A 20000-nucleotide genomic window follows, 5' to 3' on the forward strand; every position below is an offset into this window, starting at 1 on the left:
GAATTAACAAAAGTGCAGAGGAATGGAGGATGTTCTTTCTCCCTCTCTCTCTGCTGACTGCTTGAGCTGGAACACCCGTCTTCTCCTGCCCTCAGACTGGGATTTACACCATCGGTTCTCCTGGTTCCCAGGCCTTCAGTCTTAGCCCAAAACTACATCACAGCTCTGCAGGGCTCCAGCGCACAGACTGCAGATCTCGGGACTTCTCAGCCTCCACGGTCACGTGAGCCAATCCCTCACGATAAATCTTTATATATACGTATAATATACATAATATGTATTATATATATATTTTATATGTATTTATATATGTATTTTATATACACACATATATATACATATATATATATGTGTATATAAAATTGGTTTTGTTTCTCTGGAGAACCCTGACTAATTCACGCGCCAAGAATAATTAGCCTGCTTATATTATTTTTAAATTAACATCAAATCTTTATATAAAATATAATAATATAAAATATTTTAATTCATACAAATTGATTATTATAAAGGGTATAACTTTTTCTGTAATGCACACAGACATATGATGTGTATGTTTTAGAAAACATTACATTTTTGAAAATATCTTTTGAATAGATAAGTTTGCCAATATATTAAAACCAATTTGTAAGTCCATAAAAATGCTTTTTCAAGGATAGGCTGCTCATTATTCTTAAAGCGCTCGCTCTCAAAGCTGTCTGGGTTTGGATGATAAGTTATCTGTCTCCCTTTTGGGGAGAGGAACAGGAATTTCCTCTTCGGAAACAGCGGGCGTGCTCTGGGCGGGGGAGCTCCGGCAGGTCAGGATACGTTGCCTGTACTCCCTGCAGCGGCCGAGCTTCGCTGGTGGCGCTGCCCTGTCAGCGAGGCCCTGTTTCTCTTTTCCCCTCGGACACCTGCTGACTGAAATGCTCTCCTCCTTTAAGGCCGCACTGTGGGCTGTGGACCGCTGAGAGGACTCAGGATGGCTTAGGGAGGGGCAGGGCAGGGCAGGCCACGAAGCAGCCTCCTCGTACGTTGAGATATAAATGCTCCCCTTCAATTCTCTTCCAGGGCTCCATGCTTCCCTGCGTCCAGCTTCCCCCTTAGAATCTCTTCTCCATCCAGCAATAGGGTGATTCTTTTAAAACCTCAGTCAGATCATGTCACTCCCCTGCTCAAAGCCACCGGGTGGTCCCCCAGCTCACGCAGAGGAACATTCCAGGTCCTGAAGCTCTGCCTGATCACATCCTTCATCCTCTTCCTCTCTCCCCCACCCCTCTGCTCCGGCCACACCAGCCCCTGTGGGTTCTCTCCGGGCCTTGAGTAACCGACAGTTACAGGGGCTGGCAGTGCCGCCACTGGGAGCAGAATGGTGTGGTGCTCAGCAGTTACGTGTTCTCACCCTTCCTCCCCTCCCCACCCTGCCATGGCTTCCTGGGAGTGGAGTGTGTCTTCTCTTTTGACACTGGGCTTAGCCACGTGGTAGCTTTGGCCAACTTGACATGTGCCAGATCTAGGCAGAGGCTTTCCATGGCTCTCAAGGTTTGGCTTGGCTCTGTGGTCCTGCCGACTCCACGGGAAGAGCATGCCTGGGTAACTGCAGCTCCTTCACTCTTAGTCCTTGGAGGAGAGACAGGAAGAGCCAACCTGAAGCTGATCACAGACCGAAGCAGAGCCGCCCAGCCAGCTCCCAGACCCATAGACATTTGTATCATAAGCCCATGACATTGCGGGGCATCATCGCAGCAATAGCTAACTAGTACAGACAGTATAGAAAACTCAGATGCTCTTTTCTTTTTCTTTTTTTTTTTCTGGTGGGGAAGATTGGCCCTGAACTAACATCTGTGCCAACTTTCCTCTATTTTGTATGTGGGACGTCACCAAAGCATGGCTTGATGAGCCGTGCTAGGTCCATGCCCAGGATCTGAGCCTGCAAACCCCAGGGTGTTGAAGTGGAGCATGTGAACTTAACTGCTATGCCACCGGGCCAGCCACAGACCTGGACGTTCTTTGTTCATTCATGCACTCAACAAATAGGTATCGAGCACCTGCCCTGTGCCTAGGATGGAGCATAGAACAAAACCAAATCTCTTCTGGTGCTTATCTTCCACTGTGAAGACAGAAACCAACGCCATCAAGAAGCAGACGTGTCTCAGGTGATGAGAACGGTGCAATGAACTAAAGTAGGCTGGAGGGACAGGAGAGGACGGGGTCGTGGACATAAGCAGTGGGAAGACCCTCTCTGAGGAGGAGCCATCTGCTCAAAACCCCCACGTGTGCATCCAGGCAAAGCATCCCCAGAGGGAGCAGTGGGTGCAGAGGCTGTGGCCAGAGCAGGTGAGGGAGGGCAGAGTGGTGGACAATGAGGCCAGAGGTGGGTTACACAGGACCCTGGCAAGAGGCCATGGTGAGGCCATGTTGTGAGTGGCATGATATGACTGAGATTTTAAAAGCACCACCCTGTCGGCTGCATGGGGAATGGAGTCTGGGGGCCAGGCTGGAACCAGGAATCAGGGCAGGAGCCTCGTGTGGCATGAGAAGGGCTGGACCAGGACAGGAGTGTGGCAGGGGGATGGTCAGAGGTGGGCATATTTTGAAGACGACAGGATTTGATGGTGGACTGTGCATGGGCTGTGGGAGGAATGAAGGCACGCACACAGCATCACCCTGCACCAGGCACTGGTCTAAGTGCTCAGCACGTGCTGACTCCTGCTGTCCTCAACAAGCCCAGGAGGAAGCCCTGTCATTGTCCTCAGGAGACTTGGTAAGGTGCAACTTCCCAGGTGGCCACGTGGGACTTGCACGTCAGTGGGCTAGCTCTGGAGTATTTTTAGTGCTTATGGTTTCACGTTCCCCGAGAGGAAATTTGAGAGGTGGAAGTCCTCCTGGAGACGTGACTAATTCGAGGACGTATAGTGATGCCCAGGGCCATGATAAGGCTCGTTCTTTGAGCTCAAGGCCCTGGCCACCAGCTGGCAGGGGGCGAGGGGCAGAGGGAGAGAGAGACGTGATCTGAAGGAGTCTCAGAAGAGGCGCTAGGACCGGGTCCTAGAAGCCGATCAGGCGTGTACCAAGTAGAGAAGGAGGAAGGCCCACCATCCCACCGCCGGAGGGATATCATGCAGGGTGCGACTCAGCCTCTTCCTGCTGAGCTCTGTGGGCTGTTGCCAAGCACTGGGACAACCCGAACACCACCCGCCGGAGACTGGACAAAGAACTCATGGTGTGCTCACATACCAGCACACCCAGCAGACGTGAAAATGAAGGCATAGCAGCCGAGTGTGTCGACATGCTGAATCTCATGCACGAAACACGTAAGCAAGTCGTCAAATACACACAGGGTGAATCCACTTATGCAAAATTTAGATGTACACAAAACTAAAAGATAATGTCTAAGGACACACATATGTAGTAAAACAACAAAGACAAGAAAGAACCGAGCCTTGGGTGGTGGTGGTGGTGTGTGTGTGTATATGAATGCATGTGTGTGCACTCACTAATATATGCATGTGCATGTGTGTGCACACATGCACGAATGTATGCGTGCATCCATGTGTGTGAATGCATGTGTATGCGCTCATGCCTGTGTGTACAAACATGCATGAGTGTGTGCACCCATGCCTGTGAATGCATGTGTGTGTGCACACATGCATGCATAACTGTGTGTATGCCTCCGTGTGTGTGTTCACTCATGCATGTGTTCGTGTGCACACGTGTGCATGAGTGGGTGTACACATCCGTGTGTGTGTGAGTGCAAGTGTGTATGCACTCATGAATATGTGTATGCACACACATGCAAGAATGTGTGCATGCATCTGTGTGTGTGTGTGAAGAGGCAGTTGCCAAGCTTTGCCATCAGCAGGCCCTACTTCCAACGCAGATTTGAGAGACAAAGGCGGCTTTATTGCACAGGCTCACACAGCTGACGTTGCAGAAGCTGCCTGTCCGCCACCCGCTCTGGGGTGAGCCAGTGAGGACGCCTCCCCCTACAGCAGCTGACCCACCTCCCGGGAAGCTGGCCGAGGGGCCTGGCACATGGGCCTGCAGCCTGGCTTGACTGGACTGTAGCCCCTGTCTTCATTCTCACAAACCCGAGTGAAGCCTCCCGGACAGCACCCACTCTCCCCCACGGCCCTGCTCATAGGCACCGGAAGCCAAACAAAGCATGAATCCATCGCTTGGGGACATGATCTGAAGTTACACACCAACGGCGGGAAGCCACACTGACCCAGACAATGCAGATAACGGGACAGCCGCTCCCTTTTTAGTGCTCCCTGGAGGTGAAGGAGCCTCATCAGGGCCCAGCACGGCTTTCTCGCTGCTCCCGCTTTGCCAATTGCCCTTTTTGAAGGCCTCAGCCGTTGGCCGGCGACTGTGTGTACTGTTCTCGCAGTATTTAATTTGACAATTATCTTTCATTGTTGGCATGCGATCATGGTTTCCCAGCGAGGGCAGCGATACCACTTCCTTTTAAAATAAATCATGGAATGAGCACAACCACACCCTCTCCGTGGGCCAGGCCCCAGGCTAAGTGCTGCGTCCACCGTCCCTGACTGAATTCTCACGATCCGCTCATGAGGAGATCCGATCATTCCTGCCACACAGCGAAGGCAGCGAGCAGAGGGGCAAAGCAGCACGAGGAGGGGGCAGCCCTGGGACCCTGGGATCTGACCCGCAAGAATCTGCTCCTAAATCCGCTCCCGCCTGTCGCCTGTGCTGCCCCACATGCAGGCGGGAAAAGGGTGAACTGGTTTACAGGAAACAGTAAATAACACTTGGGATAGTGGGTTGAATTGTGTCCCCCCAAAAGATATGCCCACATCCCAAACCCCAGCACCTGTGAATGTGACTTGATTTAGAAATAAGGTCTTTTTTAGGTGGAATCCAGTAAAGATGAGGTCCTCCTGGGTCGGAGTGGGGCCTGACTCCAGTGACGGGTCCAGAGACAGAAAAGGAGGAGACACAGAGACACAGAGGAGAAGCTCACGTGACAGCGGAGGTGAAGACTGGAGTGATGTGGCTTCAAGCCCAGGAGTGAGGATTTCAGCAGAGGCTGGAGGAAGGGTCCTCCCCCCGAGCCTCGAGAGGGGGCACAGCCCTGCCACTCCTTGACCTCAGATCTCTGGCCTCAGGAACAGGGAGAGGATGGATGCCTGTCGTTTGCAGCCCCGTCTGTGGTCCTCTGTTAGAGCAGCCCCAGGGAGCTGGGACACTCAGACACGGCAGACTCATGGTGGAGCCCAAACAGGGGTGACGTGGAAGCCCTGTGGGCCATGCTGGGCGCCTGGCCCCCTTCTAGGACCACCCAAGCATTCTCATGGGCTCCGTCCACCTGTCCTCCACTGTCCCAGGCACACACCCCAGGGTCCCAGGGTCCTGAGCTTGGACCCCTCAGGACTCCGCTGTCTGCAGCTTGTGCTCTTTACCTCTGGCCTTTGTCACCATTTCTGCAGGACCCAGCCCTCAGTTCAGAGGCCACCACCAAGCCAATCCCCTGGAGAGGCGCGTGTCTGAAATTCACATGGAGCTGTAACAGACTGACAGCATTTTAACAAAAAGGTCTCGTTTAGTTTCGACAACAACTTGTGAGATGGACAAGAGCGTCGGTTGCTGAAGATCTTGCTTAGAAAGTAAGACAGAGCGATCCAGGCGAGACGACCCATGAACTAAGCTGGGAAGCCGTTCTGTAGTGTGGAAGGAGACTGACCGCTGACGGCCTTGAACTTGGACGAAGGGTTGAGATCCTGAAAGAGTCTGAAGAGGTAAAGTAGGTAAAGAATATGTAACATGCATCTGAGGATGCAGATGAGATCATGTAGGATTAATATGGGCCCAGATCCAATGAGAGAGTCCTTATTGGAGACAGAAAAGGACATGCAGAGACTGGAATGCAGCGGCCACAAGCCAAGCTCGCCAAGAGCCCTCAGGAGCTGAAGAGGCAGGAAGGACCCTCCTCCCGAGTCTTCGGAAGGAACACGGCCCTGCCGACACCTTGATGCCAGACTTCTGGCCTCCAGAACAGTGAGAGAATTAGTTCCATTTTTTTAAGCCACAAAGTTTGTAGTAAACTTTCTTGTTTGTTACAGCAGCCCCAGGAAACTGATATAGTGGGTGAATTTCTAAAAATACCCTTCAAGCTGAGCCTTACTTAGGTTCAGGATCTCAACCCACTCCGACCTCAAGCCATCCCTCAGGGATGACCACCTCCTCAAGGCCAGCAAGCAGACCTGGAAACGTCCGCTTCCGGAACCTGCAGGGGCAAATGCTGGTCCCTCAAGAGCCTCTTCCCTTAGGAAGCACTTTCACAGCTGAAAGAGGGGAGGATGCTCAGATGCAATACTCCAGGAGACGCCCCATTCCTCGTCACCAGGTGTTTGCCATCTTGGGCAGAGTCCAAGTGCAGATAAGAGGTCTTCATCTCCTCCAGTGCCTGCGAGGGGGCAGTCCTTTGCTCCCTCATATATGCGAGTCCCCATCAGTCCCAGAGGTGTCTTTCTGGGACTCTCCCAGGCTAGCCGGCATCGTCTCACAGTGCACTGGACACTTCTTCCCATTTCAAAAGCCTCTCAGCCCCACCTGGCAGGCCAGGGAGCCTCTGGCTTCCACTCCGGGGTTCTTCTGACTCCACGAGGTGAGATGCATGGGGCCCTGCTCAGCGCTCACCCTTGGGAGCCAAGAAGCAGTCAGGGAGTGAATGCCACACTTGACAGTGGGGCAAGGGAGTGATAGATGGATGGTCCCCCTCCATCCCCAGGCAGGCAGTTCTGAGATGCATTTCAGAAGGCTCCTCGGAAGGCCCCGGTGAATCCAGTGCCAGGCACCTGTGGTGGCAGCAATGACTTGGTAACTTCTCTTCATCTGCTCTCTCTCCCCCACGTCACTCCTCGTCCCCTTTCTGGCTCTGAGATCACAGCAGGCTCTCCTCCAGGGAAACACACACTCAGCAACATGGCGGTGCTCTCTAAGCCGGGCTGGACTCCCGACTGAGGACCTGCATCGGATCCTCAACGTGTCACAAAGGCAAACCCACAATTACACAGACCCCTCTTACGCTGTCAAACTCACCCTCGTGCTTAGTCTCACTCGCCGTGGGGAACTGTGCTGGTTCATGTTATAACAGAGACCCGGTGCGGTGTGCGAGAAACTTCCGTAAAACTGAAGATAAGTGCAACTTGTCATATTAGCTCTAATACATGTTAAGTAGTTCCCAGCAATTTTGTTGAAACTAAGAAGTTTAGGAAAAAAGACTGGAGTGACCAGGTTCCATACATTTTGGTGGATTCTAACTGTATTTTTCATCTCTACACAAATTTCTTTTTTATAATTGTTTAAACTAAGATACAGTTGACATTTAACACTGTGTCAGTTTAAGGTGTAACGTGTTGCTTTGATCATTTATATGTTGCAGCAGGATTGCTAACACTCCATCACATCACACAATTATTTTTTTGTGGCAGTAACAGTGAAGACCTGCCACCTTTGAGGTTTATAATAGTACTGTTGACTGTAATCACCATGCTGAGACTTCTCTCTCCAGGACTTATTTATCTACCAGTTCCCAGTTTGAACCCTTAAAGAACAGCATTTTTCTAGTAGCGTGGTTCAAAAAAAATCCCTTAGCAGTTTTTGAAAATAGCCTGTAGTTCTATTTCCAGCCACTAGATGGCAGGGCAAACAGGAAATGATGGACGGCTAAGCAGCTCCTTCTCAATTGCTGGACCAGAGGGGCAGGGAGGCTGTCCCCAGGGCAGGTGGCCCCAGTCTTGCTGTGCATCTCCTTGCCTCTCAAGGGGACATCATGCTCTCCTATCATCTTATACTGTTTTTGTCACAGTCCTTACACTTTCTGAAAGTTAAGATGTTTATCGTCTGTTTCCCTCATTAAAACGTGCTCTCCAGGAGAGCTAAGACTCTGGGGCATCCTCCAGGTTTAAAGCAGAGCTAGCTCATAATGGGTGGCTGAGGGGTATTTGTTGAGTGAATGAATGATATGAGTGAATGAATGAATGTGACCTCTGATCCATGCTAATACACAGGCTGAGTCTCCTCCAACTTTCCTGGCTGTTTCCAGCGTCATTACGCCTCACTGGTTGACGATGTGCACTCAACGTGGTGTCCAGGACATTAGCAAACTGCTGAACTCCGTGGTTCGGTTTATGTCTTTGAAATATCTGAGCCCTGAAGAGCAGTAAGCAAGAAGTCCTTTGGGTCTAACCAGCTTGGTTCGGGCTTAAAATTTAAAATGGCAAGCATAAATCCACTCAGAGGCTTCTCTGATCATCGTTGAAGTGCGTCCATTCCGTTTCAGCCCCAGGAATGGCAAATGACTCCTTTAGAAGGGAAGCTGTAAATCCTGGCCCATGGAGGCTGCTTGAGATAAATCACCCACTTGCAGTTGGGGAAGCAGTCAAAGATTTTGCTAGGATTGTGAGGAACGTCGTGTGTGTCACACATCCTGGAAATGAACAAGCTCATGGACTGAGAAATGGAGTGGACAAGTACAGCAGGGCCAGGATTAGGGTGGAGAGAAGGGGGCTGAGTCTCACAAGAGCAAGGAGCTCACCACCCCTTCCTCCACCTTCAAAGCTGGGATCGCATCGCTCTGCTCTCTGCTTCTGTCCTCATGTCTCCTGACTGAATCTCCTGCCTCCCTCTTTTCCTTATAAGGACCCTTGTGATTCCAAGGCTCCTCCAGATAATCCAAGACAATCCTCAGCTGAAGATCCTGAACCTGATCACATCTGCAAAGTCCCTTTTGCCACATAAGGTACCATAATGACAGGTTCCAGGATCAGGATGTGGACACATTTGGGGGTGAGGGGTGGGCGTTATTCAGTCTACCACAATGCTGATCTGAACTTTAACCTGCAATTAATAGAGATGGGAGACAAAAATCATCATCCAGCGCCTGCTCCCAAGAAGTGTAATGAACTTGAAGAGGCCACTTGAATGAAGGACTGAGCGCCACCATTTCTAAGGGCAGGGCCACAACCTTGACTGCTCCCGTCCAGCCCCTGGCCAGCTGCTTTGTGTGTGCCGGTCCCTGAGGATGAGGGGCCCCCCGTGGGTGACAGGTTCTTCCAGACGGAACACCAACAGCACTGTCAGGGAGTCAGGACCATGTGCAAGGAGGGTGATGAGGCGAGCCCGCCCGGCCCAAGAAGCTGGCCCCAGTTTGAGCCTGGAGCCAGAGGATGGCTCACGGGGTGGTTACTTCTCTTTGGTTTCCAGCCACACCAGCAATAAGACCTGCAAAGAGCACACACGAGATCAAAGCTGTAAGTCAGTGGGGCCCACACCAGCCGACTCCATGCTTCAAGGAAGTACGATGGGGTCTAAAGGTTTCCGCAGCCTGGGCAAGGGGGTCCGCCAGGTCGGAGGGGCTCCATCGTCTGTAGTTTTAGGCAGGAGAAGGGGCTTTTTCAACACTCAAGGATCTCACTGACAAATAAAATGGTAAAACATCTGAAGTGTACGTTGTGATGATCTGATGTCTCAAGAAAACTGAAAAAATATCTATCGACAGCCCCGCTCCCCAAATTAACTCTCAAAGTCCACCTGTCGATAAAGGAAACCCTGTGCTCTGTGCACATCCTCGTCCTGTCTCACGGATGTCCTGCCAGCTCCAGGTTGTGTGGAAGGCTGCGCCCCAGCAAAGGTCCTGTGGCAGCAAACCCTTTACCATCGGCACATTTCTGCTTTAAAGGCATCACCTAGCAACAGCCCTGGGTCCCTCTCTTTGAATTCCCTGACGGATTTTAGATTGCGGTGCGGACGTGAAGAGCGGCCGTTCAGAGGGGCGTCCTGCCCTGTCTGTAAGAGATGGGTTCTATTTAGAACAACCCAGGTCACAAAGCTCTGCTTAACGTGTCTTAACAAGCACAGCAAATGGCTAACTTCAGCTGATGTAAACAGACTCCTGCAATTTTCTTGACTTCAGGAACATATTACTTTTGTGTTCAGGATGTAGAAAAATTAAAGTCCTGGGCCAAAAACACAAAGGAAATGAGATGTCGTGACTGCACGTGGTTTCCGGCCAGCGTGCCGTCTGGGTGACAGGCAAGCACGGGGGTTACCACCAAACTCTGTGCTCTTCCTAACTCAGTCTTCTGAAACCACCGCTGCTTTTGTTCATGTCTGCATCTGTACCCATCAAGTGAGTTTATGATGTAATATAAAGTATAAAAATTCATGTCTAGACCTGTCAAAAATTTTTAATTTTGTTGGCTATTAGCACTGCTGGACCTAGAGGGAGCGATTCTAGCATTTTCACCGAGTACGTGTGGAAGGTGTTTGGATTTATTACGAACTTCTCCTGTGACAACACGCCAGGGCCTCATGCAAGTGGCTTCAACTTTCTGGAACGCTGATTGCTGGTCCGCCACTGTGAAGATGTCCCCCCCAGACTCCTGGGTCCCTTTCACAGCAAAGGGAATGACATTTGCTTACTAGCCAGCCTTGAGATGGGAGAGCATCCTGAATTATCTGCTGGGCCCAGTGCAATCACAAGAACCCTCAGAAGAGTAAGAGAGGGTGGAAAAGGAGGTCGGAGCGACTGGAGGTGACTCGATGTTGTTGCTGGCTTTGCAGAAGGAGGGAGGGAGGGAGGGAGGGAGGGGACCCCAGCCCAGGGATGCCGGTGGCCTCGGGAAGCCGGAAAAGGCAGGACAGGATTCTCCCCTGGGGCCTCCAGCAAGGAACGCAGCCTGTGGACACCTTGCTTTTCACCGGGGGCGCCCTGTGCTGGATCTCCGACCTGCAGCCCTGTAAGAGGACACTGTCCTATTGGGTGAGGCTGCCTGGTTGGTGGCACTTTGTGAGGGCAGCCCTGGGAATCTGCTGTGATGAAGTTGCACAAACTGGGTGGTTTAAAACAGGGGCAGTTTCTTCTCTCACTGTTCTGAAACGAGGGCATCTGCAGGGCTGGGCTCTCGGAGGGGTCCGGGCAGCAGCGTGCCTGCCTCCCCCGCTCCTGGGGTGGCCGGGAGATCTTGGCTTGTGGACGCATCACTCTCACCTGTGCTCCGTTGTCACTCGCTGCTCTCCCTGTACCTGTGTGTCAAATTTCCCTCTCCTTTAAGGACACCAGTCACAGAATTTAGGCCCACCCCAATTCATATGACCTTCTTCTTAACTTGATTCCATCTGCAAAGGTCCTATTTCCTAATGAGGTCCCACTGGCAGGTTCCAGGTGGACATGAATTTGGGGGAACCCCCCTCAACCCAGTACAGCAGCCACCTGTTTCCCTCAGGACAGATCCTGAGAAGTGGCAGTACTCCAAGGAGCGCCTGCCCCCACGCCTCATGGCTCTGGCCTGGCTGGCCCGCCTGGCAGTGTTAGAGTTGTGGTGGGCATGCAGCTTCTTAGCTAAGCTCCCTTTTCTTCTCGTTTCCCCCCGAGTTTGTGGTCCCCTGCATTTCTGCCTTGGGCTTTCGCTAACATGGGGAGGGCACGGAGAATGGTGTCCCCCACATTCAGGAGCCCTTCTTGGCAGGTCTGGGCTCCCATTGTGCGGGAGGGGCCTTTTCTCCTCTCTGCTCACTCATCGGACCCCGGCCCAGCCCATATCGGGCAGTGAGAGGAGAATGCCACCCTGGGAATCCACACTTGCCCACAACCACAATATTCAATTTATACAGATGCTGGAATTTTGTAAAGCTCACTTTTTATTTCTCCATTCTTAAAAAAAACAAGAGCGTAAAGGCCTCCTTTGCCCCACATGCCCCCGCCTTCTCCAGTGCCCTTTTGGGTCAGGTTAGCGGTGTCTGTACAGACGCCCTGTCGTCTTCTCTCAGCCGTCTGCACTCTCCAGTCGCACTCACCGCCCCTCCAAAGTGGTTCCCACGTCACGTCATCTTGCTCAGCAGGAGCTCGGGGCAGCTCTGGTCTCTCTCTCCTTCTGGAAAGGCACCTTCACTCCTCATCTCCCCCGGGAACATGTGGTGGCTGGGGTCAGATCCCCGCTTTACCGACGCTGGCGGCCCCACAAACTCAGCATCCAGCATCGGCTGGCCACAGAGGACTCCAGCCTTGTCTGCAGCCCACGCCACACGTCAGCAGTCAAGTGGAAAGCCTTCAAGCCTGCGGGGAGGACTCCAGATCCGGCTCCCTGGGCGACATCACTGATTAATGACGGGGAGGCTCCACAGGAGGATTAGGATATTGATTGATCTTTAAAAACAACTAATGACTGCAGCTCTGACGGGGCATCAGCGAAGTTAGGGACGGATACGGAGAAGATGCAAGCGCAAGATCCTGAGGAGCTTCCCCTCCACCACGGGGGTCCTACAGGTCAAGGGGCTGACTGCGTTTCTCCAGAAAGCCAGGCCATCTGCCGCCACCTCTGCTCCATACCTGACCTGTTTTACGGGTCCTGAAGCCACTGGAAAGTCAGCATGGCCCACAGGGGAGGAGAGAATGCACTTCCTGTCCTGTCTTTCCCACCTCGGAGCCGGTGACTCAGGTCAACTCACTCACCGTCCAGGTTTGCTCTCCATCAGGGGGGCGCTGCTCTCCCGAGGCTGGTTTGGAGGGTTGGGAAGTCAGTCCGATGGATGGGTCCATCTGGCTCTGTGCTGGGCTCCCTTCCAAGGAGCATTGTCTTCTAGCCAGTTTGGAAATCAGCGAATGCTGATTTCTCATATCGTTATGCAGCCCTGCATCGCACGCCTTTTTACCCTTGGCTTTCTGTTTTGTACTTTTCACTTATTTAATATGTTCTAGTTCAACAAAGCACTTTTTATGTATTATTCCCTCCAAAAGGCCATTTCCAAATGAGCAAGGTGTTACAGTGAACATTTAAAAACATCTACTCAAATGACTTCATTCTACTTGAAAATGCCCATAAAATATTTGGCCTGTTCCAATAACGGTGAATCACTTACTGGTCCCCAGTAGTTCCAGGTTATTACAGCACTTCACTCTTCTCTAATGTGATTTGATTTTCAGAGGATGGAACTGTTTTGCACCAGGTGGAACAATTTGCTAATATTGAAGCTCATCCGTTTTTTATTACCTAGAATTGAGGTGACCAGCGTTTCATATGGGCCCGATGTAACTCCGAAAGGACTTGCTTTTTGAAACCTCGCAGCATTATATCCATGTGCTGTGCTGTCCCTCGCCACCGGGAAGAGGCCACCTGGACCTCTGGGTATGAAGGGAGCAAGATGCTCCCACGGCCGCTCAGAAGTGGAACCCTCTGGCAGGTTAAAGCAGGATGCGTGGACAGCCGCCCTCGAATGTCACTGACACAGGCTGGACAGGTCCCTGCTTGAAACCACAAGGGTCATGGGCTCCTGTGAAAAGGCTATCTTAGTAAAAACCTTCTCTGCTAATCCACCCATGATACGGTGGAGAAACGAGGGCTCCATCCCGTCCACTGTCCCGGAGGCACAGCAGGACGAGCATCTCCTAGCAGAGTACGCTCACCTTTGTCTCATGAGGCCGACACAGCAGGTCACAAGGTGCAGCCCCCAGGGTAGGCACACTCTCTTCACAAGTCTCCCAAGGCACGCTGGCTTTGTGTATTTACTTATTTGGTTACTGTTTAGTGCCACAGGGTGAACCTGGTCACCCACTGTCTGAATTGAGGTGAAAATTAAAACGCCGTTACTCTGACTGCTCGGTTAGCCCTTCTACTAACTATCTGGAGGTTTCCCTTCACCACACCGAGGGCGCATCCAGCTCGGGCCCTGGACTGAGTCCATGGGCAGCCCCGCTACCAGCCCTGAGGCTCAGGCGGACTCCCATGTGAGGTCCTGGAGGCTGGGCAAGGATCTGGTCCTCTGTCTCCTGCCTCCATGTGCCCAGGGCGTCATCACCATGTGACAGGGAAGGCCGGGCTGATGAGCCCTCACGGCTCACTTTCCTCCCTTTCATGGCTGACTCCTTACAGTGAAAATGCATTTTCGACAGGACGGGGTAACAGTTTTCAACACGCAATGTATCCTGAAGACAAGCGCTGGACCTCAGGAGGACGTCTCCAAGAGTGGCGCTTTCAACGCCCCCGTTAACCCACCTCACCCGGCGGCCCCGCTGAGAACCGCTGCTGCCCCGAGTCGCATCTTCACTCTGTCCTCACCCCGCCAGTCAAGATTCCCTGCTATTTTTCTATGCTTTGTATTACAAAAAAAAAAAAAGTGGGGTTTTTGTGTCTATTTTTTGTATTCTTCAAATATAAAACTCTATTTTAATATGGAGCAGGCTTAAGAATCACCGTGTTGGACAGTCAGAGCTGGGTCAAGAACAGGTGTTTGCCCTGACAGGTCGTCAGCTCCCGGCTCAGGAAGCTCCAGCTTCACGACGACAGCTCGTGTATCTCGTGGATCCTTGCAAATGCCAAACAAACAATGACTGCGGACAAACCATTCGAAGAATCGGCTAACGGATCTCAAATTTGAGGTGCTTTTTAAAATAGTTAGACCAAAAGCACAGCGACACATAGAGAATCGTTTATTTAACAAACGCGAACCCCCACATACATGTAAAATAAGGAAACAGAAGTCAGAGGCCGTCCAACAGTCCAAGTTCACGTTGTACACTTGCAGTTACCTTTAACTGCACTAAACCTGTTCAGAGGAACACTGTCCTCTCGTCCCCCAGGAGCGGTCTTCAGTCTCGGTGGTGCCCAGAATGAAACGATACACGACGACTGGGCGGGAGAGGGGCAAACACTCCCATAAGCTGTGTGTGGCTTCAGCCAGGACACATGGTTTTAATATTTCTTGTTACATGTTCTCACTTGAGGAAAAAAAGCAATGTCAATAGTTTCAAAAAATAAGTATTGTTTGAAGCAGCAGATACAATATATTCACTACGGCCTGTACCAAAGAACCTAGCAATGGCAAGATTCGCGGCTTAAGAGAGAAACCACCAAGTGGACCTTTATAGAACATCTTTACAGCCTCTGACCACACTTTGACCTCTTAAAAATCCTCCCTTTCCTCAACATAAGTAGTTGTTTATTAATCAAAAGGAAAAAAGTGAGATCATACGGTGTGTGGGAAGGAAATGAACATATTTGTTTAAAACACTGGGATCCAGCCGACCGAAGTGCAGTCTCCCAAGACTGCCATCTCCCTCTAGGTTCTGCCGGGACGCCAGCGGCAGGATGAGCAGAGATCTTCCGTCCGTCTGCACCGCTGCGCCAGGAGGGCCCAGCAGACGGGGCACGAGTCCCAGCGAGGCACTGCCCAGCTCATCGGCGGAAGAAAAGCAGAAACCAAGCCAGCCGCCGTGCAGGTTTTCAGAAAGCCCGACATTTATGGCCACTCCCAGTCCGGCCTGCTCTCAGTGCCCTGCCGGCCAGGAACCTCCCTGTGTGTCACCGTCTAAGACCAGACTGCACCTCCAGCGTCAGGTCCTCCTGCTGGCAGGTGGCCCGTTTGCTCTGGACCGCTGGTGGTCGTACCTCACAGAAATGATAAGGAAAAGCAGGAGAGTAGCTCCTTGAATGGCAGCCAGAAGGAAGAAGTAATAGTTCAAATAGCAGCCATTAATGTTACCTGGAGGAACAAAGGAAAAAGAGGTCTGTGAGCTGAACTTAGAGATTTTACAAGATTTTAGCTATTTAATTTGGTTCCTACTAAGGTCAGAATGAATTCTAACTGTGGTCATTAGAAAAAAAACTCATCTCTGTTAACTGAAGCTGCACAAGCATCTCGTGTCCAGTCGCTACACGAGCCACTCGCAGCTGGACCCCAACACGGGCCGTGGACCCGCACGCTGACACAAGCCGGCCGTGCCTCTACCCCCCAGCTCTCTCCTGGGAGACAACGGGTGAGGCTCCCCAGCCGTGACAAGGCAAGGCGGAACAGAACCACCACACGCTTGGGACACCTCCGAGTGGGGTCAGAGCCGCATCTGAGAAGGTGGATGAGATGAGCGTCCACGCAAGGCGAGAGCCTGCACGTCAACAGTGGAAAAACTGGCCACAAGAGAAAGAACGGTAAGTCAGTGTCTTTCCATTTAAATTTTTTTCCCATACAGAAAACGTGGGGAAAGTAAAAAACCCACCCTCACGTGTTCTCGCCACCAGAAGCAAACATCTGGCAGATAAGGAGTATTGCCGTCCAGTCTGTCTTCATGAGTGTTCCCCCTCACGTTAAGGAAATTTCCTACGGTTAGTCATGCCATGTACTCAGAGCTGATGTTGCCGAGGAGGAGGGTGAGGACAAGGAGCACCCGACGGTGCCCTCGGCAGATCCCAAGTGCCATTCTTCCTAACGTGGGCAAAGCACGTGGTCACCGAGCAGCACAGACAGCACCAGAGCACTGCCTGCATGTCACGCCCGCTCCTGAGTCCCCATCTACTGCGCAGTTCACTGACACTGCACGACACACGCCAACGGACCCCCACACACCAGGGCAGGGGGCTCAACTGACATTCCACATCTACAGGAAGTCACAAGCTTGTTTCTCAATTTTTCCTAAAAATCTTTAAGTTTAGCACCCTCAAGGTGACGCAGGTGCCTACTTTAGTCTTAACTGCTGACACACAGAGTGCTCAGCTCTGCCCCAGGCACCACACGCCCTCTGCCCGAGCGTGCACGCCAGTGTTCCACGTGGGTCCCAATAACCCTGGGGTGGCTGAAGCGGTAACAGTCGCGGACCGTGGGCTCAACCAATTAGGTTCAAACACAAGTGCCTTGGTGTCTCCAGGTTCAGTTCGTCCTCTGTGAAATGGGGAAACACAGCACCTGCCAGACACGGACAGACTTACAGGGTAACTGTGCAGGTAAGGTCCAGACAGTCCCTGGGACACAACGAGGTGTCCTCAGGGCCAGCCATCATTACGATCCCACCTTACACACAGGCCCAGGGCGTCAGGTCCATAAACTGATGGTCTTTCGGTGGAAAATCAAGTTTTCAAGGTGCCACCTACCAGGACCACTCAACACGGAGGCGGAGCAAGGACGCGTGTGTATCAGGTGCAGAAGCTGGTCGGGAGACAGCCAGCGCACTCACGGCCCGCCACCCTGTGCTCCCTACAGGCCGACCCCATCACCAACAACCCTGCCTCAGCCTCATGGCCCGCGGACCGCACGCCCTCGGCACCACCGGGCACCATCTGGCAAGGATTGGACACGTGTGAGGTGAGCAGAGGGAGCTGGTCAGCAGGTCGCTCCCGGAGCTGGGGTCTCAGCAGGAAGGCCGCTGTGCTTTCTGACCGTCTCAAAGCAGATCTCTGATTTGCTTACTAAATAAGCGAGACTTCCTTTCCTCTGGAGGGCTCTGAAAGCTGGGTTATTCTGGAACTTCCTGTTTCTATCTGAACATAAACTCACCAGTATCAGATGTCTAACAATGCTTTTGTCAAATACATGGAATTAATGTAGAATAGATACAAAACAGATTTATATAATAAGCACATTTTTAAGGCATCCTCTTTCAGACAGGCTGTACACACTGATTTCCTATGTTTATCGCCTTGGGAAGAGATCTCGTGTCACCTTGAACTTCTGTCAGACTGGGCTTTACTGATTCACCAGCCACTTAAGGCAGTGATGGAGCCCTTACTACGCGCCGGCTCCGTACTGGACACGGAGACAGCCTCCCTTCAGGAGCCCCCAGGTCCGCTGGCAACACTACCACAGTGTCAGCATCGATGCCACCACAAGGCTGTCGTAAAAATATCAACGATGTTACTCTATGCGCTGATTTTGAAATATGAATCTTCCCAAATTAAACGGATGATCATTTAAAATGTCCAAAGCTCAAAGCTGGTAGGCCAGGTGGACTGTACACTGGTTTATCCCAGGGCAAAGAGAAATGCACAACGTCCCCCGTCAGTCCAGTTTGGGATCAGGGAGGGGGTTCGGAAAGGGGGCCACCCCTAAAAGCCATCCCCCTGTGCTCTCCTGGCCTCTTTGCAGACTACAGGTGAGCCGCATATAATATACCTTTAATATACTGGAGTTTTACATTTGATGAGACAGACTGTCAGGCCCCGAAGAAACGAGCTCACATGTACACCCAAACATCATACACAAGCGTTCCAGCAACCGATTCAAGGCAGCCCCAAACTGGAAACATCAGGAACATCCCTCGGGAGCAGGAAGGATGAATAAACTGTAACAAACTCGACCATGGACACACCTCAGACATAACCAAGACCAATTCCTAGGGACCACGCTCACAGATGTGGGCACTGAGTGACGACAGTCACGATGGAGCGCAAGGACACACAAGGGGTCAGGGTGCCAACATGGGGCAGTGGTGGTCTTGTGGGGATGGGGGTAACTGAGAAAGGACAGGAGGAAGCCTTCTGAAACATTCTGCAATTCCGACTGGATCACAAACACGCCAGGCTGTGCGCGGAGGGCCAGCGCACCGCACAGCAGGAGCATTAACCCCAAGTGAAATGATACCAACCAAGAACAGCACACCAGCCCCGGAGGACAGGCAGAGGAGGACACCGACAGGAGGCTCTGGGAGAGGACAGGCAGAGGAGGACACCGACAGGGGGCTCTGGGAGAGGACAGGCAGAGGAGGACACAGACAGGAGGCTCTGGGAGAGGACAGGCAGAGGAGGACACCGACAGGAGGCTCTGGGAGAGGACAGGCAGAGGAGGACACAGACAGGAGGCTCTGGGAGAGGACAGGCAGAGGAGGACACAGACAGGAGGCTCTGGGAGAGGACAGGCAGAGGAAGACACCGACAGGAGGCTCTGGGAGAGGACAGGCAGAGGAGGACACAGACAGGAGGCTCTGGGAGAGGACAGGCAGAGGAGGACACCGACAGGAGGCTCTGGGGGACTCAGCCTTCACACCTCGGACCCATTAAATCGACAGAAAGCTGCTTCAGGCGTCAATTATGAGATGCTAAACCAGCTCCACCACCTACCTGGACACGCATGCGAGAAGGAAGGTGCTGGGGGCAGAGAGGCCGTGAAACCTGGAACTACGTCTGCTACTCCTTTGAGAGAAGAATTTCTCTTTGGTAGGCAGGGGTTACCTGGTCCCACTCTCTCCCCGAATCAGCCACCTCTGACAGCCAGCTACCTGCAAATGACGCAGCTGACCCCCCACACCATGGTCCTTTCCTGCTGTCTAGGGCACGGGGCTGCTGGGCAGCAATGGTGTACTCTCCTAGGGTAAGAACAGGGAGAGACCACCCACCGCGTGCTGCGGGACGCAGTGTGGGGGCTGTTTGAGAACACACTACGAAATGTTTCCCCTTCATGAAAATAACATCAACAAGCAGAAGCAGGTCCAAGCCCTGTACATGGGAGCTGGATGCATAAACATTGGAGATGAACCTCAGAAGGCAAAGTTTAAAAATAACCTGTCAGGAGTAAATGAGGAGTGACAGGTAAACTGTGAGATATTAAATTAGCAACGAGGGGTTAAATCGCTGGAGAGTAACGAGAACGACAAAACCAATCTGTTCTTTATGATACATCCAAAACAGTAAAACAGAATCCAAGCCTGAAGAACGGCAGGGCTCTGGTCTCTCAACAAGTCCCTCTTGGAGGAGGTCTGTCCCACGTACAGAAATAGGTTCTGCGACATCAAGAAGCCGTGAGAATTCTCAGAGCCCACTGTGTATCTGGACCTTACCCGCAGGCTGTTCATCTTCCAAGGCTCCGGGAACGAAAGCCACAGCCCCAGACCTGCCTGCTCCCCCAGGACCACCACGCCTGAGCTGCCACGCACACAGCTGGAGCGCATCTCAACAGCGCCCTGGGGCAGCGGCCGGGGCCTGGCTTTCTGGAAGTTACATTAGGACCCCACAGGCCTACTCACCCCTTAGGACAGGAAGTTTAACTCAGTCATGGAAGGGCTTCTGGAATTCTGCAATTTCTGGAGAAAAGTCCCTAAGCTTTCATTAGATTTTCAAGGGGATTTATAACCTAAAGGTGGCTCAGTACCACTGGACCCGAGCAAATGCTACACAGGTATCCAAGAGAAAGGAGTAGGTTGTTTTCATAAGCAAAACATAAAAGGGAAGGAAGAAACCTTCATCTCCTGGGTCTGTTTAAAAGTTATCATAAATCTGGAAATGGTAAAATGCTCAACT

The 20000-nt window shown here is 52.0% G+C and overlaps 1 protein-coding gene across 2 annotated transcripts in view; it reads right to left on the minus strand.

Annotated features, from left to right (window-relative positions):
- Positions 1-14414: 14414 nt before the first annotated feature.
- Positions 14415-20000, minus strand: part of SLC15A4 (solute carrier family 15 member 4) — a 28297-nt gene continuing 22711 nt past the window's right edge. For both annotated transcript variants that reach the window (XM_070627297.1, XM_070627299.1), the window contains one exon: positions 14415-15483. In XM_070627297.1, coding sequence (XP_070483398.1) covers positions 15335-15483 — 149 coding nt within the window. In that variant the 3' untranslated portion in view covers positions 14415-15334. The remainder of the gene's footprint in view (positions 15484-20000) is intronic.

This window comes from Equus przewalskii, chromosome 7 (genome assembly GCF_037783145.1).
Source record: "Equus przewalskii isolate Varuska chromosome 7, EquPr2, whole genome shotgun sequence".
NCBI classification, from domain to species: Eukaryota; Metazoa; Chordata; class Mammalia; order Perissodactyla; family Equidae; genus Equus; species Equus przewalskii.